The 23,700-nt window shown below is 41.4% G+C and overlaps 1 protein-coding gene across 1 annotated transcript; it reads right to left on the bottom strand.

Moving 5' to 3' along the window:
* Positions 1 to 395: 395 nt before the first annotated feature.
* Positions 396 to 23,081, bottom strand: si:dkey-192l18.9 (F-box/LRR-repeat protein 7). The gene is made up of 4 exons (XM_062441745.1): positions 22,671 to 23,081; positions 17,896 to 17,985; positions 1,991 to 2,608; positions 396 to 1,267 (listed from the first exon to the last, which is right to left on the bottom strand). The coding sequence occupies exons 1-4, from the start codon at positions 22,885 to 22,887 to the stop codon at positions 531 to 533; spliced, it is 1,662 nt and encodes a 553-aa protein (XP_062297729.1). The 5' UTR covers positions 22,888 to 23,081; the 3' UTR covers positions 396 to 530.
* Between the last annotated feature and the right edge of the window lie 619 nt (positions 23,082 to 23,700).

Below are 23,700 nucleotides of genomic sequence, written 5' to 3'. Positions count from 1 at the left end.
AGAAAGTGAAACTGAGTATATTTTAAATCACCACATCTGCTTTTTTTTTTTTTGCTGCTTTGTAGCTACATTCTTAGTGGTTTATTCTGAAGATACTTGCTGTTCATAAATAGTTGTAGTAATGTACGATAATGATTATGTTTCAGGGCCTTAAGGTGATGATGAACTTAAAAATAGAATATATTACAATGCTTTTAAATGGTAACACAACTGTACCCAGTGCTCAGTGTCGTAGCATGTTGTTACATTGCAAATTGTGATGTTGACAACAAAAAAAGTAATATACTGACATACTGTACTTCTCTGCCTTTTTTTTGGTTTTACAGATAAATATGTTAAATACATTCTAAGGAAGTATTTTTCAAAGGACAGCATTAACAGCTACTAAGCGGATTTCAAAAAAAGACAAATTCTGGCCAGTATTGCACACCAGTTTTCAATCAGTTCTGACACATCAGCTGCTGCCAACACCATAGCAGGAATATTAGAACATCCACTTGTCAGAGGACCAGTCCAAAAAGCTCAGATCGTCAATAGAAAGCAGGGTTTGTGTGCTCGATGACACAGCGCCGGCAGTGGCGTCGGACAAACCGCAGTGCCTCTGGCGATACCTCACAGTCCTGCACGTTGAGAAGCTGCAGCTCGCAGCAGTTGGCTGCCAAAGCTTTGAGTCCTCTGCCTGTTACGCTCTCGCACGCTCTGAGACTCACCCGCCTCAGGCCTTGGCAGTACATAGCCAGCTGCTCCAGACCACTGTCCGACACCAGCGGGCATTTACCCACATCCAGAGACTTGAGTTTGGGGCAGCTCCTGGCTAAATGGCCCAGGCCGTGATCTGTCAGCCCCTCACAACCCCTCGCATTCAAGTAGCGCAGTCTTGGGCAGTAGCGAGCCACGTAGCGCATGCCCACGTCTGTGATGCGGGTGCAGTGGGCCACGCTCAGGTAGCGCAGGCAGCCCTCCAGTCGGGCGACTTCACGCAGGCCGAAATCCCCCACCAAGCGGCAGTCACTGAGACTCAGCTCCCTTATCGAAGGGCAGTGGAGAGCCAGGTGGCGCATGGCTTCATCAGTCAGTCTGATGCAGCGGCGCAAATACAGGTGAGTCAGGCGAGGGCAGTGGGCGGCGATAGTTCGCAAGCCCTCATCCTCGAGGGAAAAGCAGTCGGTCATGTCCAAGTAGTGAATGGAGATCTGCTGGCCGTGCAGAGGGGACAGCTGTAACGAGGCCTCTTGGGTCAGGCTGATACATGTCACCTTGGAGCAACCTGCAGGAAGAGGAAGCAGAGATTATTTCTTCAATGCATACTGTTTTTTCTCCATTGAAAACAATCTTACTCTTGAAGTTAATTTATGATTCGCCACTTGAGGGCACCAGAGTAAAGTATTTGGCTTTATGCCTGCAACTAGAGGCATGAAAATGTTTGAGTGCAAACAACTTGGAGAAAACCAAAACTGAGGTCAATTTGCAAAGGAAAAAAAAAATCAAAGACCAGCGTCGTTAACTGTTAGAAAAATGAATTTGATTTCATCATTTTCAGCCTTTCAAATAAAACCCACAAAGTTTGTTTTTTTTAAAGGCTATTTTTACAGCAAAGGGCTACAAAGGGCTTACTTCCTGGTGCTAATGGCACAGACTGGTGCTCTGCCACTAGAGTGCTGTCCAACTCAGTGTTATTTGTGTCACTTCCTTAATGAAAGCAGCAGACCGCTCCTCTTACTCATGTTGAGGTAAGTTCTGCTTTCAGCCTAAAGAAAGCCTTTCTTCTCCCACATGGGAGCTTAAGGTTGGCAGAGCTTCTCCAGCTCCTCTAATGATTTTAGCAGCTTTAGAAGAAATGACTGAAGAGAGGAATTCTTTGAGGTAAATCCACACTTGTGCGTGATGTAAGGTAGCAGCCACTCCTTAATAAAACCCAGTAAGCCTGTGCCTGGCCTGTAATCAAGTAGCTTTGACTGCTTTTCACTGAATATGGCGATGTGGTATTTACCTGAGAGGTTCAGGTGTTCCAGGTTGGGGCAGCGGGACACCACCTCAAACACAGCGTCATTGGAGATGTTATAACAGCCAGCAACCTCCAGATGTCGCAGCTCAGGACAACTCTGAGCGACCACATGCAGGCCGCGGTCAGTGAGCCTCTTACAGCCATTGACCACCACCGTTTCCAGCGTCAGACACACATTTGGGGTGTCTTGGCACAACCGGTGGGTCAGGACTCGAATGGCACGGTCAGCATGAAGGAGCTCTCCTGTTAGCCTGACGGTGCTCCACAGCCTCGGGTCCCACGCTAGGTTATACCAGCGGCGACATACCCTCGCACAACGGCACAGCTGGTTGGTGGGAAGATGGGAGAAGATCTGCAACAGACTGTGGTCTGGGAGGAGGTCGATGGGGGCGTGGTGGTGGCTTTTCGACTGGCGGGAGCGCGTGTGGGTGCCAGGCTGAGAGTGAACAACAGCGACTGTCTCAGCGGGGGCAGAGGAGGAAGAGGAAGAGTTGGTCTCATGGCCATTGCTTGAGAGGGCAGGTGAGGAGAGAGAGGAGGATTTAGATGGCAAGATAAGACCAGGGCTGGGGGTGCTCAGTGTTCGTGTGCTGGAGTCTAAACCTGGAACCAAAAAAAGAGAGGAAAAGACAGAATTACTATCTGAAGTCAACTCTGAATGTGGAGCAAACTGTACAGCTTCTGTAAAGGGAAAACTTCTCCCTCAGTGTTTAATATTATTCATTTATGATGGTCAGGACATTCCAGGAATTATTTTGCAATGTGAGTCTGTAAAGCAAGTTTTGCTGGACTTTCCCAAAATGTGACTCATGCACCTCTACTTCAACCAGAGTAATTTCCTACATTTCTCAAAATGACTTTTGAAAACTAAAACAAACGCTTTAAATGCCTTCAACGACTGTGTTGTCATCTGTTGGTTTTATAAAAGGGAACAGAACAGTAAAGCCGAGTTTCCATGCAAGAAAAAATAGCTTTTGCTTCTTAAACTTTGGTCAAAATCAATGCAGCAGGGATAGCGATATCCTGACGTTGATCCGTCCTTGGCTCAAGTTCCAAAAACACTGAATCCTACATTTCCCATGATGCAACATGTAACATCTTTTCATTGGATCCACCCTGTCTGGTTAATGTCCCTATCTTTCAAACTCAATGGCCCCAGTTTGCAAACGTAGGCTTCCTTTCATAAATCTGCGCTCTGTAAGCCCAAGCTGAGATAACCCCTGATGACATCACCAGGGTTATTTTAAAGCTCGTCCTTGACATTAAAAAAAAAGGTTGTAGTGCCTCCCCACCCCAGACAAAGTATTATATAGACTTGATTTTTGAAGAGGTTTGAAAAGTTTAAAAAAAGGGGCATCTTCCTTTTAAAAAACAGGGACATTTGAATAACGAGCTGCATATCTCATCAATGTTGTGTTTCATTCTGGAGGACCAAACCATGACCTTTACCATTGCTGTTTTAGATCACTGAAATTATTTCCCTCCATTAATCTTCGCTGTTTCCGTGCTGGAAATGACTCACTGTCACAATATATTTTCCACTTATCCGTGGGAATAAGAAAAATCTAGACATAAAGCCAAGAAACCGGCCAACAAGTGCAGGGTTCAACACGATGGTGCCATAGCCACACCAGCTTTTATCATCAATGAAAAAGACTTTCCATGGATCTCGTTATCACGTTTTGGGATGTTTGGGGAAAAAATATGTCACATTTATCTTCCAGGCGTTTGGGAAGCAGTCACAGGGCCTCTTGATCAGATGAACTCTGTAGCTTCAAAGCGAGCAGCTGAGGAGTTTGCTGCTGGGGCTGACAATGTACGGTTACCCCTGTGTAAACACTGAGGCCCTCCTGACAGATGTGCGCTGATTGCCGCAACGTCTAAAGACGCAGCTGTGTGAAGCGCCGACTGGATCTCATCACTGTGGCGTGAGATGCTCCAGGCCTCCGCCTCCATCAGGTCAGGGTGTTGGATCTGATTCCCGGGATCGACCCATCACACCGGGACACTGAGTGCTTTCCTCTGATGCTATCAGCTTCTCCTCATCACCCCTCTAATTCGTCTTGTCCAGTTTTGAGTTGAGTCGGATTGATAGTCATCACTAAAAGCATTTCGAGAAGTTACAAGAATGATGTCACTTACAGCTGTCCAACTGTGACCCCCCAAAAAAATCACTATCAGTCTATATGTTTGAGACATTGATAGTTACTGTAGGATATGTGATGAGATTGGGTCTCAGGTATCTCTTTTCATTCTTCTTCAGTGACTTTTCTCCACAATACATATAGTAAACATATAGAAAGCCGTATTCATTGATTTTAACCGCCTGGGTGCAGCAGACCAAACCTTAAATATAACATTATCACCTTATGAAGTGGATATGGCTAATGTGTTAGCATTCATTTGGACTGGAGATAAGGTCCATCTAGTTAATTTAAGTCCAATATTGTTTGCTGTGTTTTGATCTCTACCTGAGGAATATCCATCTCCTTAGTTCCTAAATGTACCTCTAGATTCACGATCTAGTTGCTAATTTAGTTTGTCATTTGGCACTATGCAGGTACAGTATGGTTTATCAGCTGTTTCTTTAAACTACCTGAGTGGTAAGAGTGAACCAAAACAGTAAAGTTGCAGCTTTAAGGCCGAAACAACGAGCTAAAAGATGCTCAGTAGAGCTGAACTGCGAGGTTTGCTAATAATTCTGTGTGAGTTTACTATGAGCTTCTTCTCTATACCAAAACTGTTGCATTAATAGAAAAAATATTTTTACAGTAAAAAAGTGGAATAGTTTCATATGAACGTTTATTTGAACTAAGAAACGTTACTCGCATTTCGAGCGAAGCTGCACTTTGCATGTTAGCATGGTATTGCGCAAAAGTAAGATGGTGAGATTGTGAACATGGTGTAGATTATACCTGCTAAACAGGGTTCAAAGTTCACTTTTAAAGTAGTGAATAGTCAAATTGTATCAGCCACTTAATAGATTACCATTGTTTTTTTGGCTAGTAAGTGAAGTAAATGTACCAGCTACATATTTTACAGGCAATTGACTGATGCTAATTTTGAGCCCTGCTGCTAAACATAAGCCTGAGTACAGTGTCACAAAGGCCTCACTAGTGTTGCTGTAGACTCTTGGCTTTTGAAGTGGTAGTTTGCAGTGTTGATGTCTTGAATTGCAATACATTGTTAAGGGTATCTACACTTTTGCCACCCTCTCCCTACATTTGTAATGCCAGGCATGTAGATGAATCCATGATTGAACCGAGTTGAGATGCTTCCAGACTGATTGTCAGCTAGTGATGAATGGACAGCATCCTGCCTGTCATGTGGATTTGTGTGCTGGGACAGACAGCTGGGCAGTGACATCGGCCGTACTACTGCTGTCCCTGCAGATCTGAAATCCAGACCTCAGCTCAGTCTGCCTCCCAGCCCGCCTCTGATGACATCCACAGACCGGGTCCTCTCGGGAACATGTCCTCCGACTCACAGCTACTTTTAAAACTCCCTCTTGTGTGCCTTAAAACACTCACTCGCATCCAAACTCGGACAAAACGAAGAGCATCACTTTAAAAGTGCATCGCATTTTATAAATCTCCAGCATCTCGTGGGTGGTCTAGCTATGATTAGTTCAACTTTAAATTTGTATGACTATTTCCTTGAGGTCATCTGGCTTATCTTGGCCGGCATTGCTCTCAAATGGCTTTTTACTGATGATAATGCATTTTTTTGGCTTAATACAAAAGATTTAATGGTCTGAGGTCATTATAAACACTTCATCTATTTCAAATTTCCCACACCTGTCCAAATATGTCATGACAGTGGTGGTGCTGGGATTTTTTATTTATTCAACCACATTATAAATATCGCAAAATTCCTGAGTTAATACCTAGTGTTTGTGGATTTATCCAACATAGCTGGAATCACACAGAGCTATACAAACAAGTGGAAATCAGTATATTTTGGCATCAGGTCCGATGGGGTGCAAGAAATTTCATGTTTTCAGTAAATAATAAGAATATAAATGATACTGTGTTAAATATTTATGGTTATAAAGGGGATCAGTCCTTTTCATATCACAACACAAAGATGTACACAATGACCAAAATCATGACTGATGAATGATTTTTCATATTTCTTGAGTCATTAGTTTTGATGGATGAATGAAGTCCAGGCTAATGAGATGGATTCTGCACGCAGGGGAGAAAAACTCATCTGCCACTGGCTTAGGAGCAATGTTCAAATTGCGTAATTACATGTGTTACTGATCAGAAGAAGAAACAAGAGAGAACGGAGAAACATGGTGCTACTAATTAGACTACATCCACCCCATTTCTCTCCGAGACGCAGTTTCCCACAGCTGGTGGGGAAAAGCTAAATGAAGACAGCTTCTCAGTTGTGCTGGATTTCAGATAGATGGCACTTGGTTGCTTTAGGGAATGTGCAGGTGTTGTGGTTATCTAGCTGAGTGAGGCATTTGTTCATTAAATAATCATTGGGGCTTTTTAAATGAGATAAGTCACTTAGTCGATCAAATGTCCAATATAGTGAAAAATGACAATCACTGTTCCCCAAAACCCAAGATGAAGTCCTCAGACTCACATTTAAGAAGATGGATTCAGATAATTTGATACTATCAGCCACAAACAAATGTATAGGTTAATCACTTTTCTAATTTGTTAATAATGAGCTTCTTCTTTCCTTCGCTTTTATACTTGTCACCATTACAATATAAATTAATTTACCTTGATTTTTGCATCTGAACAGCTTTCTCTCTCTCTGTCTCTCTCTCTATGTGTGTCTTTTCACATGTTCACATATTCTCAAACAGCACATATTATTCACAATTAGGCAATCAGTACTTCCTCTAGACTAACAAACACACTGTTTCTAAGCTATGCAGATATTGGCTAAATAAATGTCTATTGAAGTCAGACTAAAATTATGATTAAGCAAGTTTACTGTGTAAGAATCACAGTTCATCAGGTACAGAGAGCTTATTGGCAGGCCTGCAATCGTCGACTTTTTCACTTTTTGCTTTGAGAAGCCTCCATCTTCAAGATATAATCTAAAGCCGCAACCTGCAGACAAATATTTCAACTTTTCAACTTTCTCAAAATGAAATACTATTATTCAGACTGTCCATCCAAAAAAGACAAAATTATTCAGATAAAAACTCCCTCTTCTGTCACTTATAAACTTCACTTTAGTAAGAATGATAGTTGGGATACAATGCTGTAGTTTTTCCCAAGCTAAGGTCCATAGCTTTTAACCACGTCTCAAATCAGTGGACTTCAAGTTGGAACTGTTTGATCAAACTATTTCCAAGATCCAGAATGAAATTCCTGCTTAACTTTAAGCCAACACAGATGAGAAGTCCTGAACATACATTAAGTCATAACAGTTACATGGCAACACTTCATCTCCATGACGACTGAGCAAACTCCATCCGTGGATACGACTGAAAGCTCCAGGAAAAGCTAGTAAATGGAACCCAAGGTTGGGATACTTTTGTCATTATTTACTGTCTTTTTTTGTGTGTTCAGTTCAGATCTTTTATTCTCAGCGTTAAACTCAATTGAAAGAATAACCTGTCCCTTAACTCTCAGTTACTGCTTAAATCTGTATAAGTTAACCGGCGGTGTCGTGTTTTATATCTGCGTATCACTTGCAAACCTATCATTAACAGGACAAATACCATGCAGCTGTTAAACGTTTCTTGAAGGCGCTGCGAGTGCAGATGGTGGAAGACTCAGTTTGGTTTAGGAAATCAGAGGAGAAACAGTGGAACATCTGGTCTTTACCCTGGACAAAGAACAACAGAGCAGTGGTGAAATGAAAGAGAAACTCATGCATTTTGAATGTGCGTATAGCCACAGCAAGGCATACTTGGCTGAAATCATTTGCCACTAATACCAAATCTATGCTGATCCACAGCAGTGCCGCAGCAGGATTCCATTAACATCAACTTAGCCTTACTTCTGAGACACATCTGGATCGTGCTTTGATACCCAGAAGTTTAATGTAAATCAATCGGAGTGATCACTGAAAAGACAAGATGCCTGCATGATGAAGAGGCGCAGCTGGATGTTCGGAGTGATGTCGCCTTAATGACAAAAACCTGATGAATTTTTTAAAGTAGTGCACAAAAACAGATTTCGAGGGCCTCAAAAAGAAAATAGGGGCAAGAGAGGAAAAGAAAGAGGGAAGATAAATTGGCAATAGAGCCTGCAGACTTTACCAGAGACAGAGACAAGTGCACAGGCAGGGTCAATCCTGACTTTGGCGCAGCCTGGTCATAAACTAAAGCTATAGGGATTCTTTTCAGGATCTTGCAGTGCTGTGAAGTTCTGCTAAGACCCTGTCTGGAGCTAGCAGGATTATTACTGCTGCATCTGGCAGAATAGACCAATCCATTACCTCAATGCCATTAGCCCTGTGACATGTTCACTGTGCTCCTCCCCAGCCAAGACTGTGACAGGGGTGTGGTGTAGTGCATGAGAGGGAATTTAGAGATGCTTTCTGCTTATAAGTGAAGAAATCAAACAATCAATACAAGAAAGTGTTAAAAAAAAAGAGTCAAGTAATAAAAAATAAATAAAAAAGACAACCTGGCAGCAAGGATTTGAGTGAAAGAGGATCAAAAAAAGCAACAGATTTATCAGCAATAAAACGGTTACATGCTCCAGTTTTTTAAAGGGAAACATCCGACAAAGAGAGAGAGAGAGAGAGAGAGAGAGACAGAGAGAGAGAGAGAGAGAGAGAGAGAGAGAGAACTCCTGGGATAAAAAACATCTGGGTATGTCTTGGGTTTTACTGAATACATGGAAGTTGATATTACCGTACAGTGTGGCGGCGAGGCTATCAGCAAAGCCTTCACTACAGGAAGGTCTTACGTCACTGGACAACCTGAAAGACAATAGGGCCTGCTGGTTCCTTTACAATGTGCACACTTGGACAGGAAACAGACTACTCCGCACAACCCCCCCTCACCCCCCTACAAAACTCCTAACTCCTCAACTTCTACACTGAAGCTATTCTCACACTCACTCAGTCTCGGGATTCAATTTTTGAAGCTTGTGCAGCACTAGATTTGTGCTAAGTGTGCGCCACGCTTTCCCCCCAACAACACGTCCGATTTCCTAAGAGGGGAGTTTTCCGTGTCACTTTATAAATCCTCAGTGGAGGAGGGGGGGCAGCAGTTTTTAGATATCGTAAAGCCAAATTTAAAGTCACTCCTTCACAAATGCAAGCTCTCGTGTTTGTCTATTCATCACAGCGCACACATTTTCCACAGAGCAGAGATGACAGTCCAGACTCCAAAGGCAAATTAAGCATCATGCAAAGATCGGTCCGGCCTTTGGCAACATCACACACATTCAAACTGACGTCATTTTTCCTTTTTTTCTAAGGTTGTTAAATCAGGATGTCAGAGATGAAGCAGCAGAGAAGCATGTGCACGAGATGCCTTTCTGTACAGTTTATCCTTTCTGGCAGTCGTGTGTGTGTGTGAGAGAAGGGGTTAAGAGCATATAGTGACAATTGTGTTAAATGACTGAGGAGGGCAGCGCTGGCTTTCACACAGCGCAGAGAAACTGCACATCAGACAGGAATGGAAAAGCGAGCGCTGGCCCAAACGGTTGATTTGGTTGTGATGAGGAGCAAATGTAATGATCTCATGTGGTTGAAGCAACAGAACAAGGGAAGTGCTGGAACTTTTGCGGTTAGAGACTCTTGACAAAAAAAAAGAGTTCACTTTGACTGCTTTTAAGAGGTTAGTTTGTCTCATATGGTAGAAGAGAATAAAACTCTTCATAAAACTTCATTTAATTGGTTAAACTGAGCTTTTTTGCAGCACAATGCACGATTGTGATTGGTCTTACACTGCATTAAATCATTTGTATATGTAGATTGAATGCCATGGTGCAGGCCAGTCATACTAAACCTCATGAAACTTGGACATTTCAGTGTCAATATGACTGGACAGGAGTTGGAAATACAAACTCACCAGATGGCAAATTTTTCTTCTCGCAGCTTTTAAGGTGGAAAAAAAATGTCCAGTGGGGTTAAATGGGTTTAAAGCATGACTTATTCTGACTAAGACCTGTTAGCGTTTAGCCTCACAGAGCCGCTTTCATGGCTGTAAACTTGTTACATTTCTGTTTGTGTGTGGATTAAACAAACCAGATATGTTTAAACTACCTATTTAAATTTAGAGGCACTGTTTGGGAGATTTTGCTGCAGTCTTTATGCTAATGAATTATTCGTGTTAGCTATAGATCCCATCTTACTCTGGGGTAGAAAGTGTATATTTTCCAAAGTATCTGACTATTCTGTTTAATCAAGTCACCTCTGTTTGTCTGAATAAGTCATGTAGGCCAAGCTTTGTTCATTTACACCTGCGTTCCCATACTAGATTTTATGAAAGGCAAACCCAGAACCTAACACGTAGTCTGGTGGTTTTGGATCTTTGGTTGCTTTTGGTTTCGGAGTTTAAATCTGAGTAACCAAATATAGGCGAACGCTTTGACAACCGAGACAAATGTTTCGTCCTTCTTAACTGCAGCTGAAGTCGACTCTTAACTCGCTCTATATGACCGAGCCAGGCGTTATGTGCAACCACAAACTGTTCCTCACTTGTTCTCGTGGTTCTTTTAAAAACACACAATTCTATAAAACGTAGTTTATACAACCAAGACCCCTTGAAGAACTCTGTCTGGAGAGAAATTTTCCTCTCATTTTTGTAGCATTGCATCCTCGGCCACAACTGACACTTCCCAGCTTACGTAATGAAACAAACCACAGAATGAAAGTATGGGGAGGGTGGGGTTGGGGTTGGGGTTGGGGGGAGTCCGCTTTGTCAGTTTAGCTGGTCCGCAACTGTGGTCATATTGCCACATAAAAGCCCAAACACCCAGGTGTATCACAGTAAAAACATCACTCGTGAGCCAAAATCTTACAGGAAGTGAGCGTGTGTTTCGGCCAGGTGGCGTCTTTCCCAACTCCTGTCAAACATGCTCCTGTAGTAATGCTGAAAAATGTGACCCTGTTGAAGAAAATGGCAAATGCATTCAAAACAACAGGGCCGAGCGCTTCCTCCCAGAGACAGAGAACGAGAAGACGGAGCCGTAATCAGAGAAGAATTATGAGATGGGTGCACTCTGCTCGCTCAACTGCCTTTTCCTTTCCCCTCCTCCTCCTCCTTCTTCTTCTACTTCTCCTGCTTCGATAAACTGCTTTCACTTGTTTTCTTTTTTCTTTCACCGCCTTATTCTGTGCCTTTTTGCTCAGATTTCCTGGCTCTAGGAACGGTAGAAAGGAAGGGGGAGGAGCGAGGACAGCTGATGGAGAAAATCTGGGGGGAAAATAGCGTTGGCATTCTTTTCCCTCTCTGTGTTCTCTTTACAAAGACGACTTCCAATTTCCAATGAGGTTTGGAAGAAAAACCACTGATATTTCTCATTACAATTGCTGTAGACTTGTTGAAAAAGTTAAAATAGTTGCAGTGTGCTGCTTTATATAAGTTGAAAATGGGGGGAAAAAGTGACAGCAGTCCGCAACAGTATTCCCTCTAATCCTTCATAGGTAACCAAACATAGTCAACAGTCGATCACCTGTCAAATATTCTCCTTCAGCAACAGATGCTTCTTCATCTAAACAAACTTCTCGGCCTGTCTCAGAGCTTCTAAAGCAGCTGTAGAGCTGCAGGACAAAGTTTAACCAAGACTTCAAAAAAGATAAATTTCTCACAACAGCTTGAGGTTTACCCTGTGTTATTTGACTTAGAAGATATACTGAAGTAATGACTGCAGATGAGTGATAAAAGTTACATTTACAACATAAGTGGAGGATAACAAGCTAAATCTTTTTCTCGGCGGTGAAAACGTCCCAACGGCAACAAACGCACACAAACGCAGCACTGCAGCCTTTTACACATTTGGCACAGCAAAAATCAACAATGAAAGACTATACGTCTGCTTAAGTAAACACAACTAAATGGGTCATCACTGCGTGGAGTTGGTTTACAGATGAAGTGTGATGTATTTGTTGCCCTTGGGAGGGCAAAAATATTAACATGTTGGAGACAGGAGTTTTCTGAGCCGAGCTGTTTAGACTGCACAGTGAGCCCTCACGCTGACTTCAGAACAGCAATGTGGGAGTGCTGTGAACTGAGAGCGATCAATATTTCAGTGTTTATTGCTATAACTTTATTATATTAGAGCCTGTGATAAAAAGGAAAACCATCAGGTGAACTGGAAATATCACAATCTTTTTATACTTAACTGACGGGAAGTTATTGAAAAATGAGGTTGTGAAGAAAACTGCTATTTTAACTACAACCTGACAAACTTATTTCAAAAGATTCATGTCATACTGCCACTCACAATTACATGCCTTCACTTCACCTGAAAGTTAAGGAAAATAAAGAATAAAAACCAGCAGCAGAGTTGAGGGTTTACATAACCATAATGTTCCTGGTTCGAGTCCAGACAGGGGCCCTTACTGCATGACACCTCCCATATTTATGCAATTACTTACCATACTGTAGCTGTCCAATGAAACACATGTGGGTCCCCAAATTTGGCGATTTTAAAGTTCTTTGGATAAATGAGGTTAAATCTTCCTTGATGAGCTTATAAACTCCTGCGTTTTAAAGAGTAACACCCTCTGATCTCCAGTGGTTTCACCTTGCTGTGCGCCTCAGGACTCTGTGATGTCATTGTTGGGTGTAGTTACAGCACATGCAGTGAAATACGTTACCATTAAACGCTAAATAAACCTTGTAAAAACTCACTTGATCTGAAAAATTCATTGTCACAAAGAAACAGGCTTTTTTTTTTTAGCTGATTAAAAATTGGCGTTTTGGAGATACATCGATCAGAAGAGATAAAACCACAAATGCTGTATTAGGATCAAAGCAGCAAGGAGGTTAATTGTTATTTTGTATTGTCTTTTTAAATATGCATAAAAGTAGCAAACGGAGACACAATACTCATTCATGATGCCTTAAAATCTGCACAGTGATTTGACAAAGAGACACAAAGTTGAAACTCGACCATTTACAGCTTGCGTTCTTTCATGACCTGCACGGCATGCAACGGTAATCGGACAGGAGAGCCTCCTTGAATTCGCCATGTTTACATTTGCAGGCTGATGACCACTTATTGCTCTTATTGGTGGGCGTCACACAACAGATGTTTTATGTTGTCAAGCTAAAGAAGGCGAAGAGAAATCTAATACGCTCCACTTTCTTTCAGGCATCTTACATGCAGAATTGGTCTTCTTCCACTGTGATAAAATGACTAATCGACTTGCCTGATGCTTATTTACATTCCCCATTTTTGGCCTGATATTGTGCAATCCGGTCCAGGCAATAACTACTTGCATAGCACAGCTGTAACGATTGTATGCATAAAAACAGACATCTGTGAAGAAGTAGAAACTAAAAGATACACTGCTTTTAAAAAAAAAAACACATATAGATCTGCATTTAAAATCATGACATGTTTACAGTGTTTAGTCTTTTACTACGATGTTGGAAGTGGTGTAGAAGGATTGAGTAAGCTTTTCCCTGTCACTGTTATCACTTTGTTACTTTGCTCCTTGGCAGACGGAGAGGAAGTCGGCATGTTGATTGTTCCCGCTGTTGGCTGCGTCTCAGCCACCTTCCTGGTGCCATTATAAACGTGTGAAGGGGCTCACCCCTTAAAGCATGGCTGCTTTGTCATGATCAACGCCCCTACGAGCCTGCATTACATCAGTGGCTAAAACTTGGCACGAGGCTCCAGCTGATATAGCAGGATCAAAATGGTCTTCGAGAGGCTGAACATCTCTGGGTGTTGTCGGTTTAGCTCCTGCCATGCCTGAGCCACATTCCTAAGGTACCCTGAGTTCCAGTGTGCCAAAGCAAACCCTTGAGGCCCAGACGGGGTCACAGTTTAACCCCTGCTGGGAGTTACTGAATTTCATCCCACAGGAAGGATTTACTGTTCAGGACTGTGCCTCTCAGTCTGCAGCTAATAAGGAACTCAACTGGGTCAGGCCACCACAAGCCTGTCTAAATAATAAATGAAAACAGAGACACGTCGCAAAAAGTTGCCAGATGACTGCCCAACACAGTTTGTTTTTGGGAGGAGAATGAGTGTAACTTCCTAATGTTGATTTAGTAGGAATACATGTTGGGCCAGCAGAGGAAGACAGGCAATGGCCTACTTTCCATCTCAATATGGATATTAAGGCTGGATAATAATTCAGTATTATGGTTTTTTGGCTTTAAAGCAAACCACTGTGGAAGTACCTTGCAGTGTAATACCACCAAAGGCCACTAGATGCTAGATCAAACTAATTTCTAAAAGTACTCAATCATTCCTTTAATGAGTCATTATGGTCACAATCACTAAATTCAGCCCTCTAATAAGTGCTCTGGTGGTCATTTTGGAAATTGTTTATCTGCTAATGAGATTTGTTGTATGGCTGTTGATTGACAGCTGTGATTGACAGTTGGATCACCTGCTGCTCTCCCCGGCTCCGAAACTCACACTATTGTTGCAATATTTCGGTGAGTTTAGTGATTACAATGCCTGTCTAGTTAGCACAATTTAGCTGAAATAGCTAACGTTAGCCTAAGTGTGCTCTGCTCAGAGTTCCCAGCAATTTATTTGAAACCGTGCATGTGAACACGTTACCTCAAACTAACTAACTACATTAATGCAACAGCGACATTACTGCAGCATGGACACTGTATGATATGAATACTCCCAGTGTGCGGTGGGGAAACAGCCCAGACTGCTTCCTGATTAGTTTAGTGGACCACAGGACTAGGTGGGCAAGGACTGTGTGATCTGCCTGTGTGTGTGTGTGTGTGTGTGTGTGTGTGTGTGTATGAGTATGTGAACGTGGGTCTGCATGTGTGTGTATGTCTTTTTAAGGAGGGGGGATTTGACTGTGGCCATGGTGGTTCCAGACCATGTAATTACTCCCACTTAGCATGGAGAACAAAATAACAATTTCAGTCATAACACAGGAGGGAAATTATGGTGGGGAAGCCACTGGCCATGGTCTATACTCTATATATTCATATCTGCACAGGTTGTTCTCCAAGTAGACACATTCAGGACAATTATCAATTTCCCTAAAATACTCTGGGTGCACTTCCAGCAGTTCTTCAATGGACAGATCGAAGTGAGTCAGCATTTCCAGCAAAGTTGAATGGGTAACAGTAATCTGCCTTGTCTGCTCACAGGAAGAAGGTACAGCCTGCTCTATATTTTGTGAGGTTAATCAGTGAATTAACCTCACTAAAACAAACTAATTGACACACATCTACTGTGAAACCAAAAGAACATCTGACGTCTCGAGAGGATCTCACCCAATGCTTTCTTCTCTGAGAAACACCTTGAAATCTCCAAGCTGAGTGACAGTTATAAACACAGGCTGTAGCCGGTATTTGTTTTCTTGTGGCCAACTCCAAACCACAAGAATACTACATTCATCATGCCAGAGCAAATTTAAGATTGGTGATGACAATGCATGAGAGGGACTGGGTGAGTGTATGTGTATGAGCGTGCAAAGCAGCCCGTGAGTCACTGGACAACTCTGAGAAAGACAGAGCGACCACAGCACAAAGCGACAGCAACAATACAAAGAGACCACAATGTATTCGCAGGGGGACTTTGATAAGGTTTTTTGGTCAAAATCAATGACTCAGTGATTACTTCACTGAGTGCTGAGATCTCAGGCTTTCTCATTGTATGACTCATTCTTTCTTTTTGGAACATTTCCCGCCTGTTTAATGTTCAACATGACCCCAAAAATCTGTCAACCAGTGTGAGACACCCTTATCATGTTGTGCTTTTTTATTGCTAGTTGACATTAGCCAAAACATAATTAAAAGGTGCTATGAAGCTAATAAAGATCAGTCAACTTATAACAGCTATAATCTATATTTTTCATAACAACAATGTATCAAGTGACGATGTGTGTAATGAATTATCAACTGACTCTGCAGCTTTACAGAGCTTTGCAGTGAGTTTCAGCTCATTATTTAGCTGTCTGGCTACAATTTTACTCTTTTGGTTCACTCTTACTGCTCTCATGAAGTATTCGTACACACCAGGCAGGATCTTTAGAACAAAAAAGCCCTAAAAACCCACTGTAAACAAAGTTAGAGATAGCTTGTGCACATTTAGCAGCTAAAGTGCCAGATATTTCCCTCAGGAGTTGGTGGAGACCAAAAACAGAGCTAAAAGAGAGTGAATATTGGACTTACATTAATTATGTTGCCAGATATACAACTCCAAATGAATGATAATGTTGCTCCGTAACTGTTGGATGTGTAAATAAGCAATCTTTTGCTAATAGGTTTAACATATCAAAAATGATGATAAGTCAATGTTGTGTCCCAAAGTGACCAAAAATCTGTTAATTGCAGTTTAAAGTTACACTAATCAATAGTTTTGCATTAAGAATATATCAAATGACTGTGACTGTAGTGTGAAAGAGACAGAGAATTAGCCTTTTCCTCAGCTCAGCTTGAGCATTTTAGCATCTTTTAGCTAGTGCTTTTTAGCTGGCCACTGCTTCAATGTTTTGGTGCATTCTCAACCCTTTCATAAACTAATTGTTTCCAGATGCAGCACCTAAAACAACAACAGTATGCTACCTGCTCAACACCAAACAGCAGGCAGATAAAGTTAGCAACTAGCAGGTGAACATAGCATTTAGCTGCTCCTTCAGGAGTTGGTGACCAAAAGCAGAGCAAGAATGATGCTTTTTCAGCTAATTATGCTGCTCTTAAGTGGTAAAAAATGTAATTAATTCAGTTTTTTGTGTAAAAAATGATGTAGAATATATACTCAAAAATTATGTAGAATATATACTCACAGTGATATCCTACAAAAGGTCAGAGGTTTACATGCTAAAGATAAGATAAATAAATATAAAACTGTCCATGCCTGGTTGAGATGATGTGGTCTGCAGTTTTTTTTGTTTTTTTTATACAAATTTCTAGACAGCACAAGCATCAATATTGCGTTTTTTTCAGTGAGGATAGCCTACAGCTCCTGGCATCACATACTTGGAGCTTTGACAATGAGAGGTGACGATCTGAAGAGAAGACTTGACTTTTGGTAGCTCTGTTTTGTTGAAATAAAAACAAAAAAAACAAAAAAGCTGCTTTGACTGACAGCTTGTTAAAAATGTATCAGGCCGATCCACATTCAAGACAGCTGCTGACAGGAGGCTTCAAAAGGCATCTGTCAGCTGCAAAGTATTTCTAAATCACAACAATGAGCATACAGTTTACATTCGTAACACATACTGTACACTCCTGACAAAGAGAAGCAGTTCCCTGCACTTACTCTGCCAGGGTTGGAAGATTGCCTGGGCTGGCAGGAGGCGAGGGGAGGAAAGAGGGAGCCAGAGAGCTGCATGGAGAGGAGTTACAACAGTGTCTGAGCAGAAGGTGAAGCCCTCTTTCCCCATTTTCACTCCCCACACCTTCTCCGTGTCCAGCAAAGTCCCTCCTCTCCCTCGAGCACATGTACCTCCCCTCCCTGGCAACGTTTTGAGCCTGATACGACCACAGTTTAGATAAGCATTCTTCCACAATGAGAAGCCAAAATTGTGTGTGTGTGTGTGTGTGTGTGTGTGTGTGTGTTTTCTTTTTTCTTCTTCTTCTAAAACAAAGCCCATGAAATGCCTTTGGTTTCTGATGGGAGCTGTGAGTTTGTTTTCAATTTAGGGTTATCCCAGGAACACACAGGTTTCTCTCCAAAAATAGGCAGTTACAGAAAGTGGATGAGGAGGGAAGAAGAGTGGGTGGGAGGAGGAGGAGAAGAAGAAGAAGAAGAAGAAGGGAGGGGAGTTTGGTTAATGAGCACCAGATGCCTTACCTTCGGTGGTAGCCACATTCTTTGGAGCTTTAGTTGGTGTGTGATCTGTGCTCGAACTTATGTCAGAGGAGATGCTTGAGCTCCCTTTACCTGCGGGGGGAATGGGAAGAAAAACAGAAGTGCTGTGATACAGTATGGCAACTTTAAGATGAGAAACTGCATCTATGAGTCATGTTTTATCACTTAAACAGTCACATAATGTAACGTCAACTGAAATCTTTAACGTTTTTTTCTTTGTTCAAATTGAAAACGTGCCCTTGAGAAAGCTACTTGCACGCTCGATTCCTTAAGAGTCTGTCAGAGATAAAGTGGATGTATGTAATACAGTAAGGAGGTATGAAGTGTAAGGAAATAAAAAGCCCATCACTCTCTGCACTCATGACTTTTATGTGCCAAAGCCTTTAGATGAAAGTTTAGCCTTGGCACATGCAACAAAGTCCACTGGTTTGTTTGAGTAGGTGTCCGTTTTTTGATATTTGGAAGAAGGATAAAAGTCTCCCGAAATCCCCTTCAGCCCTCGCTTCCACTGACGATGAGTGAAGAAACCTTCCTGCACAAGATACAAGCAGTCACTGTATTTAATGTATGATTATATGTATCATTAGCAGCATTCTTTTTAGGTCATACTACTATGTGTGACTGCCACATGAAAGTGCTTTCTTATGAAGTTTACATGAATTTACAGCTTTTATTTATGAGCTATATGCTTGGATTATTGGATTTAGGTGTCCTGTACAGTCCCATACGAGTGCTACATTTCAAAGATATATACTCTTTGAATGTGCGTCTCTGCTGCTGGAGTACGACAGGCCATGGTGACTGCAGGCTGCCTGTGGAGGGTTTGTTTATGGCATTTCATTCCTCTGTCAGATCATAAATGCAGCTTTGTGGCTTTCCTGAGACTAAGTATGTGCCTTTCACCCAGCACGACAGGCAGAAGAGGTAGTCTCCAGCAGTCACACCCACTTGCACATCAAGTGCAACCACCTAAACAGACTAGACAGTTCCCAAAAATAAGTCGTAAATATAAAAGCTTGTGCAAAGGGGGCGAAAAAATGCAACCTGTGTATCCAAAACTCGGCCACACAAACAACACGTGATCACAAAGGTACGTATAAAATGATTAAAAAACCCTACTCAGCTTTTATGGTATGAGTACAAATGACATTTTGTGGTGACATCACTGAGCCAGCACATCTGCAGCGGCTCTGAAACGACTCAGATATTCATGAGGAGCTCGTCAATGTCAACGTGAGAGCTCTTTTCTAATAACAAAGCAGAGCAAGGGATCATAAAGCTGTGTCAACAAATATATTTGAATATTACAGGAATTCTTTCGGCAGGGTCACCGGGGTGACACATGTGGATCTGTGCAAGGCAGATTGTTTTCTGTCTTTAGTGGAAAAACAACTTTCTGAAAAGCTCCTGTTTCCTGACTTATGCTCATATAATGTGTTGGTGGAGGGCTGCTGCATAGTTGTGACCAGTGTGTAATTAATTGCGGAGTCACACTTGAAAACAGATGTGGACGGACGGACTGCAGAATGCTGCACTTGTGAGTAAGACACCGGTCTTAGGCAACTATCAAGATGATGACTATATAAGTGCTATAAAGATTTTATGCTTTGAATAAACGCCATGTACAACAGTGTTTACATTATGCTGCAATGGTGTTTTCTGATTGAGGTGGACACCGGCTAACATCTTCTTTCAGTCATGAGATGAGAGGTGATATCACAACCATCCAGTGCATCTGAAAATGGATCCCTTTAAGATCCCCTCATCTGATGACAAGCAAATTAATGACTGCACTTACTTTTATGTTTCTTAAAGAAGCTAAAAGCTGCAACAATCTGTTAGATTAATCAATCAGTCTATTGGCAGAAAATCAATCAGCAGTGATTTTAATAGTCGTTTAAGCCGGTTATTTTGAGCAAAAGTGGAAAAAATTCACAGGTTCCAGCTTCCCAAATGTGGGGGTTTGGACTATGGCTACAAAAAACAAGACATTTTAAAGAGTAACCATGGGCTCTGGGAACATTTTTTTTACAATTTACCAACATATGATCAATCACATGATAGTTTAATCGAGAAAATGATCATTAGTTGGAGCCCTGCTGCTTGAAAATGTCTATATCTCTGCAATTAAGCCTGGTGTGGAAATTAAAGCTGCATTAACCTCAAACTCATCAAATTAATCCTCATGTTTCATTGAGAAAATATAGATATCATCCTGTTAACACATGATGATGTCACATCAACAAAAAGCCATCAAGACTATGTTTGCACGTCGTTGCACTGAATTTGGAGTTAGGCCTGTCACCACAATTATTGACTTATCCTTTTCAACTATCATCACGTCCATATATCGACTTATCGTATGATACATGGACATGACCTTGATAACTTTTTTACCTCAGTATTGCCACACCTCACATTAGCAGCTAATAGGCTATTCACATTGGCTAATCGAGTAGTGTCCTCCATTCCCCACTGTGCACATCCTGAGTGGAGACTGCAGAAGCGTGCAGCGTCGCTTATATGGAATTAAAGGTAAATAACTCCTGCATTACTATGCTATTATATTATCATTATATCAGTGGCATAAAATGATCTTTAATTGACAATAATATCGTTTATCGCGATAACTTCTGAGTAAATATATCGTGTATCGTATATAGTGACAGGCCAAGTAATCTACATGATTCATATTGTATACCAATGAGGTGCAACCATGCCAGATGCTAACTATAAGTTAATCTAATGCTATGACAGACTTTTGAGTTACTATTGTGCAACAAGTGTGCAATCTGTATAGTCTATATCATGTTTTTTTCTGAAGAGTAAAGGAAGATACATTTGTTGCACATTCAGCCCATGGATCACTTGGACAGAGTCAAGAATCTGCTCATATACCTTCACAGGCTGGATTCCTGAATACTCCTAGGTGGAGCTGGTCCACATGTTATTTTTAACATCACGAGTTCCAATCTTTTCTCTGCAGTTATTGACTTAGGAAGAGATCACACTGGAATGTTATTTATACAAACATTTCTGCTCTGGAGACAGAAATAATGTGTTTGCAAGAGTCGGGCCACAGTTGTTTTTTGGTTTTTTTCTCTTCTTTTTCTTTCTCTCCCCCCACGAATATATAATGTTGAAAGATTAAGGCCTTAGATTATGAAGTGAAGGTGAGCCTGACTCTGACGTTTGAACTGACATTCCAGGATCATTAAATGCTGCTACGGTTGGAGATTTTTATCAATATTGTGTTTTGTGAGTCTTGGATTTTGGTTATCTTAATATTGCAAAAGAGAAAGTTTCATGTTGTCTTTCGGTGGATTTAAGCTGCATTCCAGTAGGGTGAAACAATTTTCTGAATCTATCTGCAAGCTGAGTGAGACGGACAGTGAATGCCTCTGCTTGCCTGGCCACCATCTCCACATTATTGATGACTTCTCTTTTTGTCTTGTCTGTTTCATATTGGCACATTATTGATATCAACATAACAAGCCAAATAATGCGGTATTATTAAGTGTGAGTCAATATTGGTATTTATCCAACTTGTCTCCTGAGATATCTGCTTCTAATACACCTGATGACAACATTTAACATCAATCAGCTGCAACAGAGCTTTTTTTAAGACCACAACTACCTATTAAACTAAAATATGAATAATTCAGGAATCAGTTGTCTTTAGTGTTAGGCACATCTGTGGAAGCCTTAACCTTTTCATGTATTTTCAAGGCATTGAATACACATTTTCACTTACACAGGGATCATATGGCGTTGACCGATAATGCACAAAATGGCTACCACATCAAACAACAATAGGTGAAGGGCTTGTGAGCAAAAAAAATCTCAGGAATTGCCTCTTATCAAGATAAGAATGAGTAAGTGCCCACATGCCCAGACACTCATGTCCATGGACCCGCCTCCACTAGACCTGCAGATGCACACTTTCAGCACAAAATATATGGCATTAATTAGACTACTTGGTGTTGTCTGATGAACTTGTTGCTCCAACAAGTCATGTGTTGTTGACTGATTATGTGAGTTATTAAGAGCATTAAACTGACTGTGAACTGACTGATTTTAAAACCTTAAAAAGACTTCTTCTCTGCTACTAATTTCCAACACTAGAGGTTTGAAGTCTGCATGTGAAATAATAACTTACCTGTGCAAACTCTTGTATTAAGCTTTTAACTTGAACAATAAGAGCCTTTGAGGAGTTCATTTCCTGGATAATAATGTAGAGAAGTGGCTGCAGAGGGCTGTGTTCAGTTAGAAGCAGCTCATTAAGAATAAAAAGGGTTTAAAACATGACCACCAGATGTCTCTGTCTTTCCTGTGGGATGAATATGAACGTTGCACATCATTAAAAAAAGGTATAAAAAAGTAGGTAATTCAAAGTCAAATGTATCAGCACCGTTTCAGCACATCTTATACGCAACTTGGCGTTTTGTGGATGGAGTAGGGAGTAAGTTTAACTCTACACAAGCAGTGAAAATGAATGTAGGAAAATTGAAGATATAGAGGGAATAGTGCTAGTTTTCAGCTAGCTGCCTTATGTCTGAGGACAAACCCCAAGGAAGCTAAAGACTTCAAGAAACTGTGCATTGCTTTGTGTTTTTAGTAAAGCAGGACACCAACAGGAAACATGCTCATCATTTCTTTTATCAAACTTACAGCGGTGCAGTTTTGTAAATGACTCGTCATTTCACGCGTAATTGAAATAAAACGCCTTTTTAAAAGCTGTAATTGCACACACTTACCCTCGCTTCCATACTGTTTTCCATTGTTCGCACCCATTTTAAAGAATACATAATCTACACGCAAACTCGTGTTAACAAAAGCAGTTAAAAGTCCAGAGTAAAAAAAAAAGGCAGTCTTTCCGTAAAGATGGACTAGACAGTCAAGAGTTTTGTGTTGGGCCGCTAGCTCTGACTCCAAATAGTTAATCCAGATGTTGAACAGAGGACGCCTCAGCATTACGCAAACCTAGAATCCAGACTTCAGCTTCCAGCGGTGCAGACTGGCTATATCTGAACATCCTTAGGACTCACTGCGTTGTAAACACACACACACACGTAAAGAAAAGAAGAAGAAGAAAAGAAAAAAAATCCCGATTCGAGAAGTTCAGGGAAAAAACTTTGTGAAGTGCCCTAAATGGTAAGCAGCTGTTTATCAGGCTGAGTGCGGGCAATCATAGCGGCCAGACAACTTTCTGAGGACGCGCAGCTCTCGTCCAGTGGATTTGGATTTAAAGAGACCGCAGGCCAGGGAGGGAGATGTGGATATTTAAAAAAAGATAAAAACCCAAAAGACAGGCCGTGACTGCGCCTCAGCAACAAAAGCAGAATAAGATATAGCCTATTGTTGCACACCAGCTTTTAGATTTTTTTTATTATTATTTCACAAACATTTGACCAGAACAGTCAGTCAATCTATTCCTTTAAAAGCAACACAGAAAGGAGGCACCCACAATCCCAACATGTGATTTTCCCATTATATTATGTGCCTCATTAATATTCAATCCCCTCACAGGTGTGCCTTTCACCACATATACTTCTCCAATCACAAGCTGTGGCACATAATCTCTCCTATATTCTGGAGGATTTTGAGGCCCACTGAAAGAAGAGCATGGTTCAAACACATATGCTAGGATGTTTCTATGTATAGCAGTCATACAGGTCATTGGATATCTAGAAGTAAAGACTCGGTGACAAAAGCAGTTGCTTGGCGTCGACAGTTGACCTAATATTCTAGATACATGTCGAATTCCTGTCTGAGTACACACAGGCT

The sequence above is a fragment of the Scomber scombrus genome, chromosome 20, assembly GCF_963691925.1.
Source record: "Scomber scombrus chromosome 20, fScoSco1.1, whole genome shotgun sequence".
NCBI lineage: Eukaryota > Metazoa > Chordata > Actinopteri > Scombriformes > Scombridae > Scomber > Scomber scombrus.
The sequence above is the reverse complement of the archived record's forward strand: the minus strand, read 5'-3'. Positions and strand labels throughout refer to the sequence as shown.